The sequence below is a fragment of the Lepus europaeus genome, chromosome 16, assembly GCF_033115175.1.
Source record: "Lepus europaeus isolate LE1 chromosome 16, mLepTim1.pri, whole genome shotgun sequence".
Lineage (NCBI taxonomy): Eukaryota > Metazoa > Chordata > Mammalia > Lagomorpha > Leporidae > Lepus > Lepus europaeus.
This window is the reverse complement of record NC_084842.1, coordinates 78,939,494-78,963,885: the sequence shown is the minus strand read 5'-3', so window position 1 is coordinate 78,963,885 and position 24,392 is coordinate 78,939,494. Positions and strand designations below refer to the sequence as shown.

The window sequence follows — 24,392 nt, the reverse complement described above, 5'->3', positions numbered from 1 at the left end:
AAAAAACTATATATATATATGGATTTCAAAAACCTGGGGAATGAAAATAAACGTTCTCAAGTTCCATCAGATGAGATGACCGAGCCATCTCACGCCTGGATATAAATCTGAAAGAACTGGAAACGAGTCTACAAATCCTCACATGCGCTTCATAGCAACACCATCCACAACAGCCGAAAGGTGGAAATAGCTCCATGTCTACCAGTGGTCAATGAATCCACAAAACCTCCATGTATAATCAAGGGGACTTCAGTTTGTGGAAAGGGGGCATTGAAAAGAGAAGTCTACTTTGGAACAAAAAATAATTTTGAAATCCACACATAGCTTCTCCATGGTAAACATTTTCCATGAACTTTAGAAGATCCCCTCATGTTATTCAGCCACAAAAAGGAACAAAGTACTAATAGATGCTATAAAGTGGAAGGAAAAAAACATCTGTGTGAAAGGAGGCGGACACAGTCACACCCTGTGTGATTCTGCTTCTGTGAAATATCCATGTCAGAGAAGTGCATGGGGACAGAATGAAGACTGGTGGTTGCCAGGGGCTAACGGAGGTGGTGTTGAGAGGAACTGCTCGAGGACCCTGGAGCTTTCTTTGGGGATGATGAAATGTTTGGAGCCAGAGAGAGGTGGTGGTTGTGCAACACTGAGAAGGTGCTAAATATCACTAAATATCACCAAATTGCACACCTTAAAATGGTTTTTTTAAAAAAAGGAAAGAAGAAAATATACACATGGTAAAGGGCTTTATAAATTGCAGCTGTCTGGTGACTGAGGTTCCAGCCTTGGTTATGACACTGCAGAGAACAGAATTATAGCCTGTCTGGGCCTGTAAATGACCCAGCTGGATCAGCTCACTGCCTGTCAACAGAGCAGCCCATGTCCATCATGTGCACAGCCACTCCTCAATGCCCAGGGCCACCCCACCACCCTCACACTGAGATACGCCCCAGACAGACTCTCAGGCTTGTTACTATGTTGTAGGAACTCACTGCAAGGTGGAAACCCATCCCTGTTTGAGAACACCAGATTACAAAGTCCGATGACATCCCTCTACCACCACTGTATGGATGGTGCAGCTTGATTAAAGGAGACAACACAATAAATGAAGTGTGTTTATTAAGGGAAAAAAAATTCCACACACTCACAAGCAGCTCGCTCGCTCACTCGGTCCTAGACCAGGGACACTGAGCAACTGTGCAAGAAAAGGACTCGGCGACACAGTGCGTGGGATTTTGCCGACATCACAGAAGGAGTTTTAAGGCAGTTTCAATCAAGGCTGCAAAAACTACATCTACAACATGAACATGACATTCAAAAATACCTCGGCCCTCAAAACGCCCCCCATGCCAACAGACCACTCGACTGGTCTAAAGTGAGCCAACACACGGCTGATGGCAGAGATGGCCTCCTGTCACCACTTATGTTTAGCACAGGCTGGTGGATGCAATTTTAGGCCTGCACGCCCACATGTTTTTATTTCACATGAACATATTACACTGTCCTTGGAGAGCAGATGAACATTAGGTGAGAGAGAAACAGGACCCACTATCCTGGACCACGAAGAAGGTTACATTAGACACAGACCACACATGGACACAGCGAAATACATCAGTGAGTTTTCAGATGGGCCTTTGCAGGTGCTGAGATGTAGTTTAGAAATATGCCGGGGTAAGCTCCGACTTTCCGTCCGAGGTGATCACCTGGATCAGGCTTCCTGAGCTTGGTCGGTTTTTCCCCATGATCCAGTCATAGAAAGTTCTAGAACAAAGAAGAGACACTTTATATTTTCAAAGCAAAAATCCTTTATTTGTGCTTATAGTCATATCAATTATTCTGGGAGTGGAGAACACTACAAAAGCTGTAAAAAAGCCACCAAGCCTCACAGCCGAATACCCAGGTCTCCTGTGTGTTCAATACTTTACTCATTCTTATTTAGGAAGGACAGAAGTGGGGTGACTTTAACTTTCATTTTTGTATTTTTATGCCTTGTTGGAATTCTTTATAGCTCAGTGGTACGATTTTAAGTGATTTAAACAGATTATTAATTCATGACTTCAAAATGACATATGCACAATACCTTATACTTTGCTATATTACTATCTCATAAATGTAAGAGAAAGAGGAAATTAGCTCTTTTTTTTTTCTTAGCAAATATCTATGGAGCATCCCAGGTGTGCCAAGCAATGGAAAAAAATTTTAAAAAATAGATTATTGCAATAAAGTGTTAAATACGGTAGTGGGGCACCTTCACAGTTCGCTCTGCATGAAGAGATGCAAGCCCGAGAAGGTAGGAATAAAAGGGCACAAAGGAGTCTCAGGAAGAACAACAAGAGGGTGATGATTTCCTTAAAACAAAACACTGGCACCTGAGCACATCACCCACTTTGACAATTCGCCCAGGCCTTGGGCCTTCTTTAACTGGGAAGTTCTCGGGACTTCTTGGGACATCCCTGGTGCCAATCTGCAACCTTCTGGGCTAGACTGGATGGTGAGCAGCCAGGTCACACAGGCTCCCACTGAGGGGCTCAGCAAGCCACGAAAAACGCGTGAGCTCCACAGACCGCGTGCCACCAAGGCTCCCTGCAACCCTGGAGGCAGAGCAGAGCTCGGCAGAGGATGGCTCTGAGGGAGACCACACACGTTCAGACGTGTAGGGCTCGGGGTGTCTCCAGCAGCAGCTTGGCCAAGGTGAGCAAGGGCATTCTAATGGTGGAGGGTAAGCAAGGTAACGTTTCACAGCCAACTTTAGCCAGCCTGTCGGCGAGTCTTCAGACATAACACACAGGTGAACGTACTGTCTGGGGCAAGCCACCCTCTGGGGGTCTGTGGCTCAGCAGGAATTCAGACACCTCACCCCCACCTAGAGCCTGGGTCCTGGCTCCCTGTCTCTCTCCAGTGTGGGTGGGACCACTGACTCTAGAAAGAAAGTCAAACGCAAGGGCAATTCAAAGCGTGAGTTCTCCCACAATCCCTACTTTTTTTTTTTTCTCTCTTTTTGCAAATCAAGCATTAGGCATGATTTTTGGCACAAGCGGAAACAACTATGGCACACTGGGGAAGGCCACGGCTCTGCAGCCACACTGCCTGGGTCACATCCTGCTCTGCTGGGTGATCTTCGGCAAAGCACTCATCCCCTTCTCCATCACATCACTGAGTCTCCAAACCTTAGCTAAGGACGGAGTTTGCTATGGGCATTAAATAACAAAATAGGAAGTGCTGAGAGTAGTGGCTGGCACAGCAATGGCTCTGCGAGTCCTTATTTCAAACCCAGAATAAAGGTCCCAAACTTAACCTAGAGGAGATGGCAACACCAGGCCACGTGTGCATCCCGCTCTGCAGATGTCTTGTACAAACAGCCATCAAAGCGGCTTAGACACTGGCACTGGCACTGGCCCAACCGGCTCCAGGAAGGCAGTGATTGTACCTTTGTACCTTAGCACAGCATGGCACCTGGCCACCATGGGTGCTCTATGAAGACAGGCTTATTAAATAGAGGGGTCAGGGGGCTCAGACCCAGGCAAACATGACAGAGTAAATGCCACCCAGGTTCACCAACAACTGAACAGGATTTGGGAAACACAGGCCACGTTCTGTGGGTCGTGACAGCACTGACTCAGACACGGGACCCCAGACCTTCGGGCTCAGTGTCTTCCTCTCACACAACTGCTCCCTGTTAGAGCAGGAACCGCACGAACAGGTGCTGAGGTCCACTTAGCACCTGCCACAGGTCAGCACACATGACCACATCTAACCCTCCCAACCATTACCAAGGACCTCGGCACACAGATAGGGAAACTGAGGCTCAGTCTGTCGGATTGTAAGTGAGGGAGCCAGGACTCAGGTCGGCACCGTCCACCCGTCCACTCTACTGCCTGTCTCCAAACCCAGGCACTGATGCGCCACAACCCTCGGACCCTGTCACCTCCACAACCCTCCATGTTGACAATCCAAGGAAACACAGGCTTGTCCTCTAGTCCACCAAAGGCAGAGAAGGGGGGCTGGTGCCTGCTTAGCCACAGACATTACTGTGATACTCACTCGACTAGGAATTCTAAGGGTGTCCAGGAGCTGAAGTCGGCGTCCGGCATTGACTTCCTGTTCATCTGGGTATCCAGGGTAACCCTGCAGTGCACAGATAAGCATGTGATTGTGCATCACCTCGACTTTCACAGGTGCCTGGTCCTCCCTGGCCAGGAAAAGGCCAACCTGCAGCACCACCCTCACCAACTCGGACACCAAGGCTGACATTTACATGGGGTGATCCGCAGGAAGGCTACCAGAGAGAAACCAGGAAGCTGCCCACATCTACAGGATTCACATCTGAATGCAAATCAGTGAGGCATTTTGTGGCTAAACCTCCAGGCAGACAAGAACAAAATATAAAGAGCCACGTGTTGCCTGTTTTAAAAAATAATTATTGAAGTAAACTGCTGTCAAGTCTTCATTCACTCCCTACAATACAGCACACTCATTTCTAAGGACTTGATGTTCATTTAAATAAGGGGACACTGAAATACTAAATGTTTTAAATGCAACCATTTCCCTGAAAACCTTAAGATGTTCAGCAAGAGAATACAGAATTCAGATGCATATGACTCTCCCAAGAATATTCAGGTCTCAGCAATCATTCAAGACAGCGGTGGGGCCAGCTCACAGTATCACAGAGCCTCACAACAGAAAGGGAGCTGGAAAGCCAGCCAGTGCAATCCCTGAGCAGCCCCAATTCCTGGTCAGAGGACCACAAGCACCAGCCAGGCTGGCCTGATGCTCCCATCCCACAAGTGAGAAGGAACGCAATGCCTCCAGGTACCTGCCCTTGTCTGGTGCCTTCCTCCCAACCACAGGTGCAAACATCCCTCACAGTTTCCTGCGATGCAAACGTCCCTCAGAGTTTCTGCACACATCCCCTACACACACACACACACACACGCTGACCTTATAGTGACTCGTAATAGAGACCCACACACAGTAAAAGAAAACATGCATGCTACTGTCATAGGGAGTAAGGAGGGAGCGAGGAAAGACAGGAACTAAAAGAGACAAAAACGACAGACCCATGCCTCCACTTCTCAACCATCCTGGACAGCCCGGAACAATCTGAAGCCTGAAGAAGCCCTGCTATGGGCTCAGCATGTCCCCACACCCAAATGTCTATGCTGAGAAACAAGCTGCGATGTGACAGTGCTAAGGGGTGGGCCCTTAGGAGGGCACCAGGTCACACGAGCTCCCCCCTCACGAATGGCAGTGCAGTCTATGTTACAGAGGTTGGAGAGGAGAGGCATAAGAGGAGACACAGGCAGCTCCATCTATGAGGAATGGGCCCTCTCCAGTTAACAACCAGCTGCCGCCTTGACTTTGAACTTCCTGGCCTCCAGAACTGTGAGAAGTTTATAGTTTACAAATTACCCAGCGCCGGGTATCATGTTAGGGCAGCACACACAGCCTAAGACAAGTATCTCAGAGCCTCTGGTAGCTCTTAGGACCCCAGGTGCCGGCACACGCACATCCCTGGGGGAAGGTGACCCTGGACCGAGGCGGGTGCTCAGCAGCGGACAGCGGCAGGCAGTACGTACGGCAGCACGGCGATGGCGGCGGCCCCGGTCGGCATGCCGCTGTTCTTCCCAGCCAGGCTCTGGCAGAGTTGATGAACAGCACCCTTGGCCATGCCATAGCCGATCATCCCTGGGGAAGGAGACAAAACAGCTCGGTTACCAGTGGCCACCAGAATGACCACAGGGACGCACAAACTTCTTGTGAGCAACGGTTCCCCGAAATCTCCACCACAGCTGCACCTGGCCTCTGCCTTCCCCCAGGGCTCCCCACCCCCGCCCCCAACAAAAAGACAGCAAGCAAAGAGAGGGGGAACAGGGGCAGGTGGGCTGGTGGTTTCCAAGAACACAGGCTCCCAGAGGCCACCACAGTGACTCCTCTTTATCCTCAGCTGGCAATGAGGGGTCGTGGGCAGAGTTCTGGACCTGGAGTTCAAAAAATGCTGCTCTACCAAGCACCAGAAAAATCAGATCCCCTGAGCCTGATTTTCCATCTGGAAATGGGAGTGGGAACACAGATCTCAACCTGTCCACAAGGCCCTGCCAAGGATCAAGGAGAGGATATCCACAAGGGGAACCCGCAGGTGTCGGGGACCACTGATTGCATGGGCTACAGGCACAGCCTGGTGCACAAGGGGCCTGGCTAAGCCCCTGGCCTGGGAGATGCTCTCCCAGGGGCTGGGGTGGGAAGCGAGTGATGTTTGTGCCATAGCTCGCCTTCGCTCAGACTGTCAAGACGACTCATCACTCCCCTCCATATCAACCGCGGGTCTGCCGCCCGTTAGGGGCACTCCCTTATCAGGGATGGGGAGGGCGGCCTGTGCTTCCTTGGACATGACTGGTGTTACAGTCTGGCCTTGGCACTAGTATTTTCTTATTAGCATCACACGCACCTGCCTCACTCTGCCGCCTACAAAGTCAGAGGCAGCCTCTTCTACCTGGGAGTCCCTACACTCAGTGTTAGAAACGGCAAGGAAAGCAAGGCAGCTCCCAGACTCTTGAGAAGGAGCCTCACGGCCACCAGAAGGAACCCAGAACCTGGAGTTGAAGGCCAGGGCTTGGAACCCAGGTGTGAGTCCTCCTCTCTATGCCTCAGGCACGAGTCAGCAGCTCGCGCAGCATCGGTTCATCCCTGCTCAACATCACACCGATGTCCACATCACAAGGCTTCCCGAAACGGGGCACAAAATTCCAGAGGCAAAGACTGATTTATTCATTTGAAATGGAGAGAGAGGCAGACAGAGAGAAAGAGAGCTCTGATTTGCTGGTTCATCTTCCAAATGCCTGTAAAAGCCAGGCCAAAGCTGGCAGCCAGGAAAATCAGCTCCAATTTCCCAGCTGCGGAGCAGGCACTCAGTTACTTGAGGCATCGCCGCTGCCTCCCAGGGTCTGCATTAGTAGAAAGCAGGGGTTCGGGGCCAGATCCAGGCAGGGCTCCCCTCACAAGGGACACAGGTGTCTTAACCCTTAGGCTAAACACCAGCCCCTGAAGCAGATATTTTCATTGTTGTATTTACCAACATATCCCCAGCCCAAAAAGTGGCCTTGAATAAGTATTTGATTCATTGCTGTTAGGAAAAAGCAACAGGTGAGTTCTTTGAGGGTGGATTTCATCAAGCGGTCAGCCCTCAAAACCTGTCGTTGAGTTAACGAAGAAATTGGGAGCTTTGTTTCATTAAAGGAAGTGTGTGCTTCCCAGGAAATCCGCAGATTCACAATATTCCACAATACTCTAAGATGACGCGAACACAGCAAGGCACAGTCACCTGCACAGGTCCGTCAAATGACAGTGGTGCTTTGGGGTTTTCGGGTTTTGGGGGTTTTGGTTGTCGTTACTAAATTTTTAAATTTTATTTAACATTTTAAAATTTTATTTATTGAAAAGCAAAGGATAGGCACATTTCCCATCTACTGGTTCACTCCCCAAATGTCCACAGCAGCTGGGGTTGTGCCAGACTGAAGCCAGGAGCTAGGCACTCAGCTCAGGTCTTCCATGTGGGTGGCAGGGCCTTGAGTCATTACCTGCTGCCTCCCCGGGTGCACATTAGCAGGAAGCTGCAGTGAGACTCAATCCCCAGACACTCTGATATTGCATACAAGCAGCCCATGCAATGGTTTAAGCCCTATGCCCATTGTTTTCATGTGAATGTTCATGATGTGAGTGTGGCATGGATGCATGAGAGAATATGCATAAAATACTTCCAGAAAGACACACAAGACTGTGGTGAGGGAGTGCTGTAGAGATCAGGGCTAGGAGGAGGTAGGCTTCCTAGTCACTGTATTTATTTTAATCTCATTTGAGTTTTTACTGCATGCTTTAATTAGTAAACTGACTAATAAAACAGTTTAAATAAAAAATATATTGTGTTTTCCATTAATCTCTAGTTATCAAATTCCTAACCTCCTTTTCCAAGGCAGTGCTCAAATCCACTCCCTGCCTTGGGCTCCCCCAGGGAGACCTGAGTGTAGCCCAGCCTCCCACACACACAGCCTCAGCTCGCCGCTGCCCGAGCAGGCACTCAGTACAACCACTGAGTGAGTCCATCATTTCATCGTTTGGCCAGTCTGCTCCTTACTGGCTTACTGGCCACCTACAAGCTAGGTGGTCTTCAAGAAATCACCTACAATCACTGCACGTTGGTTTTCTCCTCTGTAATCAGGGGTCAGAAGTAACACCAGCTTGACAGCCACCACTGGTGAGGAAATGGGAACAGGTGCATCAGAGGCCTTGGCCCACAAGCCCAGCCCCTGAAGACAAACACCTCACGGTAACGTGACCTTTTCCTAATGCAAATTTACCAAGGAATAACTGAAGGGCAATGATCTGTAATGTTTCAGATACACCATTTGAGCAAATTTTGACAAATGATGGTACTTCAACAAGTTCCTAGAAAAACAGAATTAAAGGTACAGCCTCCCTAAGAACCCCACTCCTGTGCTGTTTCAAGTGTAAAGCTAGGACGAGCATCTGGCACAGGGCTGAAGACACCACTTAGGGCACCCGTGTCCTATACCAAAGTGCTTGGTTCCAGTTCCAATCCAGCTTCCTGCTAACGCATGCCTAGAAGGGAGCAGATGATGGCTCAAGACTCGAGACCCTGAGGAGCTGGTGTTGTGGCATAGCAGGTAAAGCCACCACCTGCAATGCCAGCATCCCATATGGGCACTGGTTCATGTCCTGGCTGCTCCACTTCCAATCCAGCTCCCTGCTAAGGCATTGGGAAAAGCAGTGGAGGATGGCCCAAGTGTTGGGCCCCTGTCACGCATGTGAGAGATCCAGAAGAAGCTTCTGGACTCTGGCTGCAGCCTGGCCCAGCCCTGGCCATTGCAACTATCTGGGGAATGAACCAGCAGACCTCTCTCTCCTCTCTCTCTCTCTCTCTGAGCAGATGGAAGATCTCGATCTCTCTCTCTCCATCTGTTTCTATGGCTCTTTAAAATAAATAAATAACTTTTAAGGAAGGAAGGAAGGAAGGAGAAATGGGGATAAACTCTCCTTATTCCTTTAAAAAAAAAAAAAAAAAAAGACTTGGGATCTTGCCACCCACATGGGACACTTAGATTGAGTTCCAGGTTCTTGGCTTTGGCCTTGTCTAGCACTAGCTATCTATTGCAGGCATTTAGAGAAAAAAAAACAAAGGATGGAAGATCTCTCTCCATCTTTCTATCTCTCTTGCTTTCTTTCTACTTTTCAAATAATCATATTTTTTAAAACGTGCTCAGAACACTTACATTAGTCTATAGTTGGGCAAAATTATCCAACATAAAGCCTGCCTTATAGCAAGACATTGACTATCTCACATAATGTCCTGACAACTGTACTGAAATGAACAACTGAACAGATACAGGGGTGGGTTTCTGCACCACAGTGAACTCTAAAAAGCCTCAAAACACTATTATAAGCTGGGAACTACCTGTACTTACAAACCAAGCAGGATCTTGTTCTTTAGACAAACAAGTCTTTCAGCCCTAGGGTTTTGATTTTTAAATGTCAGGCTATTACTCATCTTCCTATTTAGTTTTAGTGCCTCTGTGCTGTGTCCCCTTTAATGAAATTCAGATCTCAACCAAATGCACGTCTAACATTTACACAGCTTTAATTATTGCAGCAGCCATGAACCCAAGATCAAATGCTCTCAGAAATGTAAGAAAGGAATGGCAAGAAATTACTAATCAGTCAGAGCCTCAGATTCGAAGGAGTTACATGAAAACTGAGGAGGTGTCCAAGGCCTCTTACTAACACAGTCCAGAAAAGCTCTCCCCCAGCCTCCCTTCTTAATGAGAGTTCAATTTAGGTAGTGGAGGGAGACACATCCCGTCTCCTTGTGCCCCCAGTGTAAATTCCTTCAGCCCTTCCCAGTGGGGAGATCATTCCCCCAAGAGCCCTGTGCTGAGGTCCTCATCCCCATTGTATTGGAGACGGGGTCTTTAAAGAGGGAAGAAAGTTAAAATGAGATCATGAAGCTGGCCCCTCGCCCAACACGCCTGGCGTTCTTGTAAGAAGAAGATGAAGACACAGACACACAGGGAAGACCGTGAGGACACAGCGGGAAGGTGGCATCTCCTAGCCAAGGAGAGAGCCCTCAGAACACACCAGCCCTGCCCACAACTTGATGCCAGACTTCCAACCTCCAGAATCACAAGAAATACATTTCTGTTGTCTCGATCTCCCAATCTGTGGCAGGCCCAGTAGAGTAACACAGGGAGCAAAATCTGCCCAGGGAAAGTCAGGTCTCCATAATGTAATAGAAAAAGCACACAATTTGGAAATGGTCAGGGTTTCAACATGGCCAGGGTTTGGTTTTGAGTTCAAAGTACATTTGCAACAAACTTATTGGATAAACTCATACAAATTACTTTAACTCTCTAAGTTTTAGTATCCTAACGCTTAAGTTAGAACAGATAATAATGATGCCCAGCTGGTTCGAGTCCTGGCTGCTCCACTTTCAATCCAGCTCTCTGCTATGGCCTGGGAAAGCAGTCCATGGGTCCCTGCACCTACGTGGGAGACCCGGAAGAAGCTCCTGGCTCCTGGCTTCCATTTCAGCCATCTGGGGAGTGAACCAGTGGATGGAAGACCTCTTTCTCTCTCCCTCTCTCATTCCCTCTGCCTCTCTATAACACTAGGTTTCAAATAAAATAAATAAATCTTTAAAAACAAAAGATAATGGTGCCTACCCCAAGACTAAATGAGATTATGTGTGAAATGGAAAGAGTGGCTGTAGTAAGACCTACCCTTCATTGCAAATTTAAGACCTACCACTTACTATGAATATGAGAACATCCCACTTACTGCGAACACAGGAAGCAGCAGGCAGCTGCTTATTGGGAACTCAGGAAAAGCTACCCCTTTCTACTGCCTCCCATGTACTGGGCACCTTCTACCCATTTCCACCTCTACAGCTTTCCTGCTGCTCTTCAAGTTGGATATTACTGTGACTATTTTACAGTTAAGAAGGCTACAGCAGAAATTTGGTCAGAGATTAGGGTGAAGTACTGATACCCTAGTCTCTCTTCTAAAGCCTTGGCTATTTCCAACCTCCGAGCTGCTTCCTGGAACCCATGCATACTGTGTGGTCATAATAACATGTGTCTATGAACTAATTAATATCTACAACACAAGTCATTCCTGAGTGGATCAGAGATAAATAAATCAGATGAGGCTGCCAGAACTCTCCCCCTAAAAGATGCTGGCCTAAAAGGAAACCAAATTAATCCAACTGCAAAACACCTAGAGAGTCAAGAGCTTTACTAACCCTCATCCCAAAGAAGTGCCCGGTAGCCCCAGCAGGCAAGGTAAGCATTCCCATTTCAAAGATGAGGGGAAAACGGCTTTACCAGGAGTCCCATCCAAGGCTGCCTTGGCTCCAGCCAAGGTCAAAAGGCCTCCCTCCTTGAGGTGCTTGGTGGCCAGGTGACTGGAGATGGTCGACGTCCACATGCTCTGCTTCCACATGAGGTCACAGTTTTTAAAGAGAGCTGTGGGGGAAAAACATGGGTTCAGTGTTCTCAGGATGGAAACCAAAAGGGCAAGCTCAACACTCAACTCACACAGCCCTACACTCAAAGAAGCCCCCTCAACCCCTGCCAATCTCCTCAATCCCTGTCTACCTAGCACAACACAGGATCACAAAGAGACACGGGTTCAAATCCAAGCTATGTCATCACTCAAATTTCAGCTTCCTCACTTAGTAACATTTAGCTAATAATTTTTAGCAAATGATCCAGAATTAGCGGATTTGCTGTCCTGGCAATTAATTCAAAGAGTATATTCCTCTATGAAGGACATTAGATGTGAAATAAGAACCTAAAGCCTACGTCGTGTTTTACCCATGATAAAATTCCAGAAGACTATCACCATACAGCCATAGAGAAGGCTTTTACAGAGCTACATTTTTTATGGCTGAAGGTTTAATGCCAACTTTGAAAGCTCTTTAAAGAAAGCTGAAACAACAACCATTTCATGCTGTTTGAACTCTCTGGCCTTGCCAGAAACATAAGAATGAATGTGTTGTAACACAAGTCATGCCACCAACTGAGCAACTCACAGCACACGGGGAACCCCATGGCCCAGAAAACAGGACCCCTCCCTTACAGGAGGAACTGGCAGGTGCTAGCCAAGGAATTACAGTTTCCTGCTAAGATGAACTAGAAAACTGACGGAGCCCTACTTAGCACTTCTTGCTCCGAAAACACACAAAAGATTATCAGGCTGTTAGGTCAACTTCTCCACCCCATAAAATACCAATCGCACAATTAAGTGTGGCTCACAGAATTTCAGTTCTCAATAGCTTTGCCAAATAAATATAGAAGGGATGATGAAAGTTAGAAAACCACCATCGCCACAGTTTGGATACAGCTTGTGCCCCAAAGACTGTCAAAGCTGGGTCCTAGATCTAACAGTATTGAGATGTGGTGGGAACATTAAGAGGTCATTAGATCATGAGGCCACCCCTTGGCAACTGGATTCATGTCTTTCTCCAAGGACAGGGTTGGTTCTTTCAAGACTTGATTAGTTCTCGCAGGAGTGAGCTTGTTCTGGTGGGCTGTGATGAGCAGCCTTGAGAGAGCAGGGTTGTTGTAAAGCAGGCCAACTACCCCATCTCTCCCCATGCCCACACCCCACTCTTTGCACCTACTGGCTCACACTCAGCTTTTCCACTATGCCTAGAGCAGCACACAGCCTTCACCAGAAGTCAGGAAGATACCAGTGCCATCTCCTGGGCCTCTGAAAGCATGCACCAAAACAAACCTCTTTTCTTCATAAAGTACCCAGCTTCGGGCATTTTTTATAGCAACACAAAGATTAAGACAGCCATCTCCCAACCTCCAGTGTAGTAACTTGAAGCAGGGAGAGTTGATGGATGGTTGAGGTGAAAAGTATTTGGGACAATCACACAATTCGAAAGAAGCATCCCACAAATCACTTACTCATGGATGGCAAAGAGGAAAAGGTGCTTTTACAACAGATGCCTGGCAGTCACCACCTCAACCAAACATCAAGTTGGGCACCCCCAAGGGTGGGGCAATTGGACATACTGAGCTTCCCGTGTGATGTAAAGTGAAGAATACAACATCACTTAGGACGAAATCTCGCCTGAAAAATGTTTGTCCTGAACCTAGTCAAGTCTCCAGATCTAATCCCCAGTTCACAGGAAATATCAGGAACAGAGGAACAAATTCAATAATACCCTGAAGAGACGGTCAAATTGAGGACATAAAAACAGCTTTGGACTCATGATAAAGTCTTATCACAAGAAAATAATTTCTAGATTAAGAGACTAAAAATGACAGCAACACAATACAGGGCAGGACCCTTGAGTGAAATGGTCAAGGAAAAAAACCACAGAATAAACTAGGGAAATTTGAATATGGACCAAGTATTATTAATCTTTTAGGATTACTCCTAATTCCCTTAGGCACAATAGCCTCAGGATAATGAAGGAGAGTGGGCTTATTATTTTTTTGGAGATATGTGCTGAAATATGAAGTGTCAACTCACTTTCAAACAGTTGACAAAGATACACACAGAATGCACACACACAAGAAAGCAAGAGAGCACAACAGGGTACAAGTAGGACAAATGTTAACTGTTATAGATTGAGCGTTCTTCATCAGATCAGATTGGGACCAGAAGTGTTTTGGACTTCTGAGTTTTTTGGATTTATGATTTTTCTTTTGGATTTTGGGATATTTCTACATATATAACAAGATGGGACCCAAGTCTAAACATATGTTTCATGTACAATTATGATTTCTACTTCTAGCCTGAAGGTAATTTTACACACTATCTGTAGTATGAGTGTATCGACTGTTACCCACCACACGAGGCCAGGTATGGAATTTTCTACTTGTGGGGTCTTGTCTGTGCTCAAAAGTTTTGAAGTTTGAATTTTTGGATTACAGATGCTCAACTCTAGATCTCATCTGTATGAAATCAACATGGAAGGCATAAGGGTATTTATTGAACTGTTCTTCAACCTCTCTGTATGTCTGGAAATGTTTGTATTAAAGAGTTGAAAATATAATCAGCTTTAGTAAAAGCTCAATTTTGACTTCTTTCAACCTTCAGATGATCCCTTCCACTGATACACATCCTGAATAGTAATAAGTCCTATAAGGCTGGGGCAGAAACAATACTGATTTCACTCTTCCTGTACTAGAGACATCAGACTCCATGTCCCCCTGAATGGGAAGCTTTTTTCCACTCTGTAGAACAGGAACATTAACTATACACATTCTGGAAGACACAGAACAACAGCTGACTTGGCCCCAAGGCCACCACCAATCCATGTCAACCCGGCAAGCAGCAGGATAAGATGAATGATTAACCCAGAAAAGAACTCACACTTGGATTTGGCGTTGCCCCCAGCCCATCCTCCAGCCACACAAAGAATCGCATCCACCTTCTCTTCTCCCAGGAGCTTGCCAACCTCAGCAGTCACCTTGAACACAGGAAATGCGCAGATGCATAAGCTGGAGGGTGAACCACAACAGGCTGCTGTCTTTACAATCAACCTCCATTTCTTTTTCTCTTCTCTTTAAGTCAGTTTCGCTACCTGGCAATAACTTAGAAGTACAATTAATCTCCCAGGAGCATTTTCAGGAATGAAACCCAATGACATTTCAATATTATTTTTAAAGCAATCTAGAGTATCCTTATAAACAGTCTAAAAGTTCAGGATATAAGCACTCCTGGAAATAATAAATTTAATAAAGTAGGAAAAAGGTTTTAAAAATCACCTTGAGCTTCACAGCCCAGAGCCAAAATTCAGGTACATTCTTTTCAGACTCTCTATAGATCACACAATTATATCTGAGACGATCAAGTCTATTCTTTCCCTCACCCTCCAAACATCCCTTTAGCTCAAAGAAAATGCCTCAGAAATCATAAAAATACAGAGCAAGAAAAAAAAATGCAGCCAATTGCAAAATGTTGGCAAATATTGAGAAAATGATAGATGAGGGTCTTCAATCTAATGCTCTCTCTACTTCTATGTTTGTTTGAAATTTTAAGGCATTGATGATAAATGCATGCCCTCTTGTTAGAATTTATAAAAAGTTTTGCCATCGGCCGGCGCCGTGGCTCAACAGGCTAATCCTCCGCCTTGCGGCGCCGGCACACCGGGTTCTAGTCCCGGTCGGGGCACCGATCCTGTCCCGGTTGCCCCTCTTCCAGGCCAGCTCTCTGCTGTGGCCAGGGAGTGCAGTGGAGGATGGCCCAAGTGTTTGGGCTCTGCACCCCATGGGAGACCAGGATAAGCACCTGGCTCCTGCCATCGGAACAGCGCGGTGTGCCGGCCGCAGCGCGCTACCGCGGCGGCCATTGGAGGGTGAACCAACGGCAAAAGGAAGACCTTTCTCTCTGTCTCTCTCTCACTGTCCACTCTGCCTGTCAAAAAAAAAAAAAAAAAAAAAAAAAAAGGTTTTGCCATCAACCACAATTCTTTTCGTTATTTCTCCAGAACAGCTGGGATGATGTTTCAATGGCTTCATCAAGATGCATCTTCATAAGGCTCAAATCAAGACCATGTGTCTCTTCTCCCAGTAGCACTTCAGTCCTCTCTCCCCAGTAATTTTTGAGGCCTCGGAGTACTCCTTCAAAGACAATGCTCTCTATATACTGACTCCACATTGAACGCTTTCTTTTGAAGAAGATTTCAGAATTTCCCTTGGCCTCTGCCTAGTCCTGATTTATCTTTTGCTGACTTTCCTCCTATGATCCTGAGGAGCCCCAGTAGCCCTCTCCCTTTGTTCCCAAGCCAAATCCTGTTGCCAAGAGCCCAGAGCCCAGCTGCCAAGGGTGGATCATCTCCCTGATATCTGTGTATGCACAGAATCCATGCTTCACCAGGATGTCCCACTTTGTCGGAAAGCAAGGAACAGCACGAACAATGTCCCTGTGTGACTTATTTTTGTATAACATATATATTTTGCTTTTATAGTAAAATTAAAATGACATTTTTTTAAATTATTTATTCTTAAATGTTGCTCTCTACCAACAGTCTTCTACAGAGTTAGTGCCTTTCTCACTTCTTTATCTCCTGCCACTAGTAGGTATCCTGCCCAAGAGACCAATTTTACAATTCAGTGTGTTAGAATTGAATTTCCTCTACCAGAAAATTAAAAACAAAAATTGAATGTCATGTAATTTGTCCAGAAAATCCTAACCAAGGAAGAGAGCAAGCTTATGGAAGTAGGTAGAGATTTTAAAAGCTAAGCCTAGGGGTCAGTACTATGGTGCTATGGGTTAAAGCCACAGCCTGTAACACAGCATCCCATATGGGCACCAGTTCAAGTCCCAGCTGCTCCACTTTTGATCCAGCTCCCTGTTAATGCTCCTGGGAAAACAGTAAAAGATGGCCCAAGTCCATGGGCCCCTGCACCCATGTGGGAGACCTTGAAGAAGCTCCTGGCTCAAGGCTTCAGCCTGGCCCAGCCCAGTCATTGTGGCCATTTGGGGAATGGACTAGCAGAAGATCTCTCTGCCTCTTCTTCTCTCTTTCTCTCTCTCTCTTTCTCTCTCTGTAACTCTTTCAAATAAATAAATAAATAAATCTTCTTTAAAAATAAGTAAAAGCTAAGCTTATAAATAACAAAGGCATTGCTCCATCTTTGTCTTACAGATGCATGAGATGGGGACAACCTTCACATTCAAAACGCACATAGACATCAGAAACCTGCAATTAACAACAGCTGAGGAAACAGTGAGACCCACACTTGCTCTCCCAGTCCAGGCACTGCCCTCCCATGCAGTCCTTGTGCCCATAAAGCTATTTCACTCAGAAGCAGCTTAGCACTGCATTAAGAACACAGGCAAGAAACCCCAACTCCCCACACTCAAATCCCAGCTGCGCCACCTCTGACCTGTCCAACCTTGGCAAATACCAGGGATGCTCTTCTAAAAGGGAGATAAAATCAGAAACTTTGTTTTGGGGTGTTATGGAAATGAGGGGTGTTAATGTAAACAAAGCACTTAAAGTGGTGCCTGGCAACTAATTTTATTATTTACCTGTCGAATTTTACAATTAAACTCATCAAGGCCAATCTCTGTCAATTAAATACAGCAAACACTAGAGCAATATTAAGTTTGAACAACAAAAACGCAGTCAGCCCTCCCTATCTATGAACCATGGAAAATGAAATTAAAAGTTTATTTTGGCACAAAAATGTTGGGGCTGCTTAGTGGCTCATCAGGTGAATCCATCAGTTCTGATGCCAGTATCCCCTACCAGAGTGCTCTCCCTATCTATGAACCAATCTCAGATGGAAAATATTCAGGAAAAAAACCTGCACCTGTAATAACCAGGTACAGACTTTCCACTTGTCATCATTCCCTAAACAATATAGTATAACAACTATTTCCATCACATTTACATTGTTTTAGGGACCATAAGTGATCTAGAGGTGATTTAACATATGCTCATAGGTTAGATGTAAATATGAGCGTACTCCAAACAAGTTCATGGAAAATGGAATTAAAAGTTTATTTTGGCATGAAAATGTCAGGGGTTGGTTTAGTGGCTCATCAGGTGAATCCATCAAATCTGATGCAAGCATCCCCCACCAGAGTGCCTGGTTTGAGTCCTGGCTGCTCTGCTTCTGCTCTAGCTCCCTTCTAAGGTGCCCTAGAAGGCAGCAGATGCTGGCCCAAATGCTTGGGCCCTGCCAACCACATGAAAGACCGGGATGGAGCTCCTGGCTTCTAGCTCCTAACTTCAGTCTGGCTCAGCCCCAGCTGTTGCAAACATTTGAGGAGTAACACAGCAGATGGAAGATCTGTCTTTGTCTGCCTTTCAAATAAATATATAATGATTTAAAGTGTTTTTGAAATCTTTCTTTTTTCATAATAATCATTTTTCATGAACTTTCTGAAGACCCTTCATACTATATCATTTTATACAAGGAACTTGAGCATCAATGGATTTTGGTATCCACAGAATATACTGAACCAATTCACTATAGATGTCAGGGGCAGGGCCAATTGCATATGTTCTGGAATAAACCATCTGGCTTTTACATTCTAACCTATGTGAAACCGACCCTTGAGAAAAAGCACATGAGCAGTAGAGTTATGCCCACTGTTTTATTCTTGAAATGTTAGGTTTTTACAGGTATGTTTGGAGAGATAGATTGGAAGGAAACAAAAACATTAACTGTATGATGGAACTATACTTTCATTCTCCTTCTTCACTTTGCTGGTCTTTTCCTACTTCACACATTTGTTATTTAAAAAAAAAAAGCCAAGGATCATAAAACACCAAACAATGAGAGCCAGCATTGTGGCACAGCGGGTTAAGCCACTGCCTGCTAGGCTGGCATCAAATATGGGCACTATATCAAGTCTGGGCTGCTCCACTTCTAATCCAGACTCCTGCTAATGCACCTGGGAAAGCAGCAGAAGATGGCCCTAGTCCTTGGGCCCCTGTACCCATGTGGGAGACCTTGAAGAAGCTCCTGAATCCTGACTTCGGCCTGGCCACACCCTAGGTGTTTCCAACATTTGGGGAATGAACCAGCAGGTGGAAGATCTCTCTCTCTCCCTATGTAACTCTGACTTTCAAATAAATAAATAAACCTTTTAAAAACAAAAACAAACAATGTGAACATCACTAGGGAGGGCACAACTCAAGGCAGACTGCGGCAGGCATCAGACAATAGTTGGTAGCCCACACCAAGGGCCTACATTTGAGTCCCAGCTCCACTCCTGATTCCAGCTTCCTGCCAATGTACATATGAGAAGCAGCAGGCTACAGTCCAAGTATTTGGGTGCCTGCAATACATGTGAGAAGCCTAGACTGAGGTCCTGGCTCCCCTGTGCTATGCTGCCAGCATTTGGAAAGTAAACCAGTGCATGGAAGATCACTCTCACTCTATTTTAAATAAAACAAAAATAAAAATTTTAAAACAGAAAGAAAAGTAGAGCCCGACACAGACCAAGTGGCACCTGAACTCATTCACCACTAATCACCTCACTGCCCATGTCACTCAGCCTCTCAAACCCAGTGTTTCTAGCCACCAGAGGGCCCAGCCACCTTGCAGGGTGGTGGTGAAAACACTGTGTATCACACAGCCCACCATCAGGGGGCTTCCTGGGGAGCGCGGGCCGGAACACTGGGAACACTGGCACAAAGACCGTTAAACAGACTCCTCCAGGCGGCACTTTGGAGCGGCTCCTCCAGGAGGCAGACTTGCTTCTGAGCATTGTGCTATCTGTCCCCAGACATCCACATGCGGCCTTCCAGGGGGTGACACTATCTTGCAGAGACAAGGGGTACTTCACAGTTTACCTATAATTTATACAAGCTTGTTGGATTTCTCATTTTACAATATACATATAATTTTACAATTAAAAATGACCTGTTTTGCTAGTGTTCATGCTTTGGCCTAGGTAACTTTAAAAAAAATTTTATTTAAGGTATACAAATTTTACAAATACAAATTTAAGAACATAATGATTCTTCCCACCCAACTCTCCCTCCTGCCAATGCCCCCACCCTTCTTCCTCCTCTCTCTTCTATTCCCACTCTTTAATTTTTACAAAGATCTGTTTTCAGTTTACCTGATACTCATAAGATTAACCCTGAAGTAAGTAAAGAGTTTAACGAACAGTATGAGGAAAAAAAGCACCGTCCTCAAAGGGAGGCGACAAGGACTGTAAACAATCATCGAATCTCAAGATGTCAATATCACTCCTACACTTTATATTTTAGATAATCTATCAGTAACTCCACTTTCAGAATGTATCCTAAACAAGGAGATACATAGATCAAAATGTTCACCGTAGTATTCTTGATAAGAGTAAAAAAAAAAAAAAATCCTGCAAAAAAACTTAAATGTACAATAAGTTGAAACTGAGTAAACTGTGGCCGATCCATACAATGAAAAATTACATACCCACAACTAGAGTATGTGATCTGAAGGAGTTTTTAAATTAAGTTAAAACCAAAGCTGACCATAAAACACAAAATACAATAGTATCCCCACTTGTAAAATAATAAAAGTATGATATGCACAGAAAAGAGAACAGGCCAGCAGGAGTGAACAGTAAGCTAACTAGAAATATAATTTATCTTTGTATTCTTATTTTTTTACTTTTTCCAAATCTTCGTCCATGAGCTCAAATAGCTTTTTTAAAAAAATAAATTTGGGGCCGGCGCTGTAGTGCAGTGAGTTAATGCCCTGGCCTGAAGCATCGGCATCCCATATGGGCGCCGGTTCTAGTCCTGGCTGCTCCTCTCCCAATCCAGCTCTCTGCTATGGCCTGAGAAAGCAGTAGAAGATGGCCCAAGTCCTTGGGCCCCTGCACCAATGGGGGAGACCTGGAAGAAGCTCCTGGCTCCTGGCTTCAGACTGGCACAGCTCCAGCTGTTGCGGCCAACTAGGGAGTGAACCATCAGATGGAAGACCTCTCTCTCTCTCTCTCTCTCTCTCTCTCTCCCTCTCTTCTTTCTGTGTAACTCTGACTTTCAAACAAATAAATTAATCTTTAAAAAAATAAATTTATCTTCTAATTTCATTTGTCCACTAACTTTCAATTTATTTGAGAGGCACAGAGAGAATTTCTACCTGCTGCTTCATTATCCAGAAGCCCCCTGCAGGTGGGCCTGGGCCAGGGTGAAACCAGGGGCTGAGAATTTATTCTAGGCCTCCATGTGAGTGGCAAGATCCCAGTTACCTGAGCCTTCACTACTGCTTCCCGGGGTCTACAACAGCAGGAAGCTGAGTCAGGAGCCAGAGGCAGGCACTGAACCCAGGCACTCAGCTGTGAGACGCAGGTGTCTCAAAAATGGGGGGCTTCACTGCAAAGTTAAATGGCCGACCACAAACGGCTGTCACAATCAGAGAAAGGAAGACGACATGGTGGGCGTTCCTCCCAGGGGCTCCCCTCCCTCCAGAGGCTGGAGGAGCTCTCTGGACTCACCTGGTCAGCCTGCTCCGTGAACGAGTCTGTCATTTTGACGACGACACTGGCACTGGCCTCTTCGTTCTCTACCACATCAATGCTGGCCACCCACTGGAGCAAAGGGAGAACGGCTTTGGTGAGAGACAACGGGCCCCAGAAACGGGGCGAGCGGGGACACATCTGGGGCTCAGTGTGAGCATCCCTTATCCCAGGTGCTTGCGATTAGAAGTGTTGAGGGTTTAGATTTATTCAGATTTTGGACTATCTCCTTATACATAATGCGATATCTTGGGGACAGGATCTGAGTCTAAACATGAAACGAACCACAGACAATGTTACATAATATAGCAATGTTACACAATATGTTCAATAACTTTGTGCAGGAAAGTCTCTTGATGTAGAATGTCTCACTTGTGGCATCCATCATCTCAGGGCTCAAAAAGTTTTAGATTCTGTAGATGTTTGGATTTTGGATTTTTTGGATTAAGGATTCATTCCAATCTGTAAATGAAAATCCACTAAGGACAGGAACTGGCAACTGATCTCTTGCACTCCTTACAGGTGCACTTGGCTCGGGCCAGCCTACCCGAGCCCTGCTGCACCCCAACCCAGCCCAGCCTGCCTTCAAACCTCCAAGGTCCCTGGGTCCAAAGGCCCCAGAGGTAAACAACTCTGCCATCAGCTGTGAATACAGCATCCATTCCATCGCACTCATCACTGCTATGCCACAGGCCATAGGGGATACTGAGACACAGGTGCCAGGAAGTAAGGGGGAAGAACAGGTGTCAGAGGTAAATTCTACCAAGTCCAAGGGAAACCAAAGCACCCCCACCAGCGGAAAGCAAGCCTTCCACCTGTAACAGGCAAAGTGACTAGGAGGATGGAGGGAGACGAAGAGTCTGGGTAACAGCACAGCGCCCTGCCTAGGTAGACACTCCTGTGCACCATCTCTGCAAGCCTGGGAAGCTGACCTCATCCGTCACTCCAGGTCCGGAGCAGGTGCACGGCGGCAGGGAGGGTGTGGTGCATCTGGACTCCTTTAGACGCATATTCCTACACTAGATTTTGAGGAGGAGAAAATCCTTGGGATCCCAGGACTCTCCCTAGCCCACAGCTATGGCAGCTGCTAACTCAACTCCCAGGAAGGTGCCCAGAGCAACAGAGCGGACTCTGACCAAGGGACAGCAAAGAATACACATGTCCTGAGCCCAGCTGCACAGCTGGAGTCAAAGGTCCCTGGCCACCTACCAGCTCGGCTCCACTCATCCGGTTCTGGGAGTGAGTACCTGACCATGCAAGCAGCTGAGATAGTCTGTGTAAAGCAAAGAAGCCAGCGGCATTTGCCGGGCTGAGCCCTTGTAGGGCCGGGGAGCGTTTTTTGCTGTCAAAGGCCATTTGGATGTTTATAACAGCATTCCCAGGACATACAAAATTACCAACTTCAAAATGTTAGCCTGCTGTAGATTTACTCAAACTGCAGGCCCGCCCGCGGGTGTCTTGGCAAGGCCAGACCCAATAAGTTGATCTGGCCGGTGGACCCTACATCCCCCACGCCTGCTTCAGAGCGAAGAAAACCGGCTAGCATTCGAACAGTGTGGATCACCTGCCGGGATCTACATGTGACACCTCTTACTCTCATTCATTCCTCACAACTCCCGCAAGGCCTAAGCACCAGCACTGTCCCCACTTCACAAACGGGGAAACCGAGGCTCGATCCGTTCACAGTCGAGGGCTGGCAAACCGGGCCAGGCGGTCTAATGCCCGAGTTTCCCTCTCCACTCTCCTGGGAGCCACCCGGACTTTCTGGACCTGGCGGAGACGGAGGACTCAACCCCTCCACCACTCCCCCTACAGAGCCAAGGGTCCGCACCAAGTGCCGAGGGTCGCCAGCTCTCAGAGACAGGGTGCGCCAGCAGGCACCCGAGTCAGGGGCTGCACAGGCGGCCCCCTGTTTCTCCCTGCCCTTGCGGACGGCTCTGGAGCCCCCCGCACCCCCAATCACCCCTGTGCCCGCAGCCCCCGCAGCGTTACCCAGTCCCGGTCCCGGAACATCCGCACGCATCGCGAGCCCAGCGCGCCCCTGCCGCCGTACACCAGCACCCGGCGCGCCTCGCTCGAAGCCGCCGCCGCCGCCATCCTGGGCCGTCTGCCCGGCTCCGCCCGCCCGGAGCCCCAGCGCCGCGCCGCGCCCCGCCCCGGCCAGCCCGAGCCGCCAAGAGCGACCGCGCGGCGGCCGCGCCCCGCGCCGCGCCCGCTGCTGCCGCCTAGCGCACGGCCACCCGCGGGAACCGCTCCCGGGCGCAGCGCCCACGCCCGCACCGCGCCGCTCCGAGGGAGCGCGCACCGCCAAGCGCCGCCGCATGCCGGGGGCCAACAGGTGGAGAGCCCGTGCGCGCCAGTGTCCGTGGTCCCCGCGCTCCCAGAGTGGACAGCCCGTTGGAGAGACTAGGCGGACCACAAAAAACAAAATATATTTTTCCTCCACGTGAAAGTGAGGGCTCTGAAGCCCCACAGCCTGGCCCCAATATCCAACAGCAGTGTGACTTGAGCAACTTCCTAAGCTGCTTCGTGCCTCAGTTTCGTCGCCAGTAAAATGGGGATAATAGTGGCCCGTGGTCAGACAATGTGAGTAGGGTAGTCGAAAGTAATGTACAGCCAAGTAGAAGGAGCTCAATAAACACCTGTTGAACATTATTAATACTGTCTAATTGCAGCTCCCTTAGGACGCGCTGAGCCTTTCAGAAATTAAGTTCCATGCCTCTGGCAGGTGGGGGATATTTAAATGAATCTGGGGCTATGCTTAAAAAATGTAAAATGGCCAAAACATTGATACAGAAATCGTAGTACCCTACACTTTGAATGTTTGCACTTCACACGTGAAGGCTACTCACACACAGACACACACAGACACAATGCCACGGGAAAAACTGCAAGATTCTAGGAAGTGATTAGTCCGTATGGCACTGAAGCAGGCATGGGTGGTTGTTCCTTGGGCCCTGTGTCCCCGACGAGGAAGTGTGAAGGTATGGGCCCAGAGGAATCAGAAGAAAGAAGGCTTTAGAGAAAGGAGCAAACTCCCGGGAAAGTAGCTGGGAGGGGCTTTTCTCAGCAAGGAAAAGTGTTGAAAGGAAGTGATGTGGGTTTCATACCCTCAGAGGTTTGAACAGGGCCCTCCTAGGGTCTGTTTTTGTCTTAGTTTTTTCCATCCTGCCGCCCCACTCCTCCTATTGGGTCAGTCTCTGGTCCGGGTGTGATATGGTTTAGCCAGTGTCCCCCTCTCCCTTGTCAATTCAGTCTCCAGACTTTGCTTTTCTAAGCCCCCTTCTTGTGTTGGCTGGTAGCCAGAGGCAGCCCTCCACACTGCGTTGCTTCCTGTCCCTAGCTATCTGCCTAAGTCTAACCTAACCTAACTAGCCTAACTAGCTGTCTCTTAC

At 47.3% G+C, this 24,392-nt stretch overlaps 1 protein-coding gene across 1 annotated transcript; it reads right to left on the bottom strand.

Moving 5' to 3' along the window:
- Positions 1-1,101: 1,101 nt before the first annotated feature.
- Positions 1,102-23,104, bottom strand: QDPR (quinoid dihydropteridine reductase). Its single transcript, XM_062213465.1, has 7 exons — positions 22,990-23,104; positions 20,977-21,069; positions 14,401-14,497; positions 11,391-11,531; positions 5,577-5,685; positions 4,042-4,125; positions 1,102-1,761 (listed from the first exon to the last, which is right to left on the bottom strand). The coding sequence occupies exons 1-7, from the start codon at positions 23,092-23,094 to the stop codon at positions 1,656-1,658; spliced, it is 735 nt and encodes a 244-aa protein (XP_062069449.1). The 5' UTR covers positions 23,095-23,104; the 3' UTR covers positions 1,102-1,655.
- Between the last annotated feature and the right edge of the window lie 1,288 nt (positions 23,105-24,392).

What these genes read in the sequence shown, in the direction of transcription:
- QDPR (XM_062213465.1), bottom strand. Translation starts at nt 23,094, where the DNA reads ATGGCGGCGGCGGCGGCTTCGAGCGAGGCGCGCCGGGTGCTGGTGTAC. An exon ending in GGGCAACGCCAAATCCAAGT is followed by an intron (nt 11,532 to 14,400) that starts GTGAGTTCTTTT and finishes TTTCCCCCACAG; the next exon opens with CTCTCTTTAAAAACTGTGAC. An exon ending in GCCGCCATCGCCGTGCTGCC is followed by an intron (nt 4,126 to 5,576) that starts GTACGTACTGCC and finishes TGTGCACTGCAG; the next exon opens with GGTTACCCTGGATACCCAGA.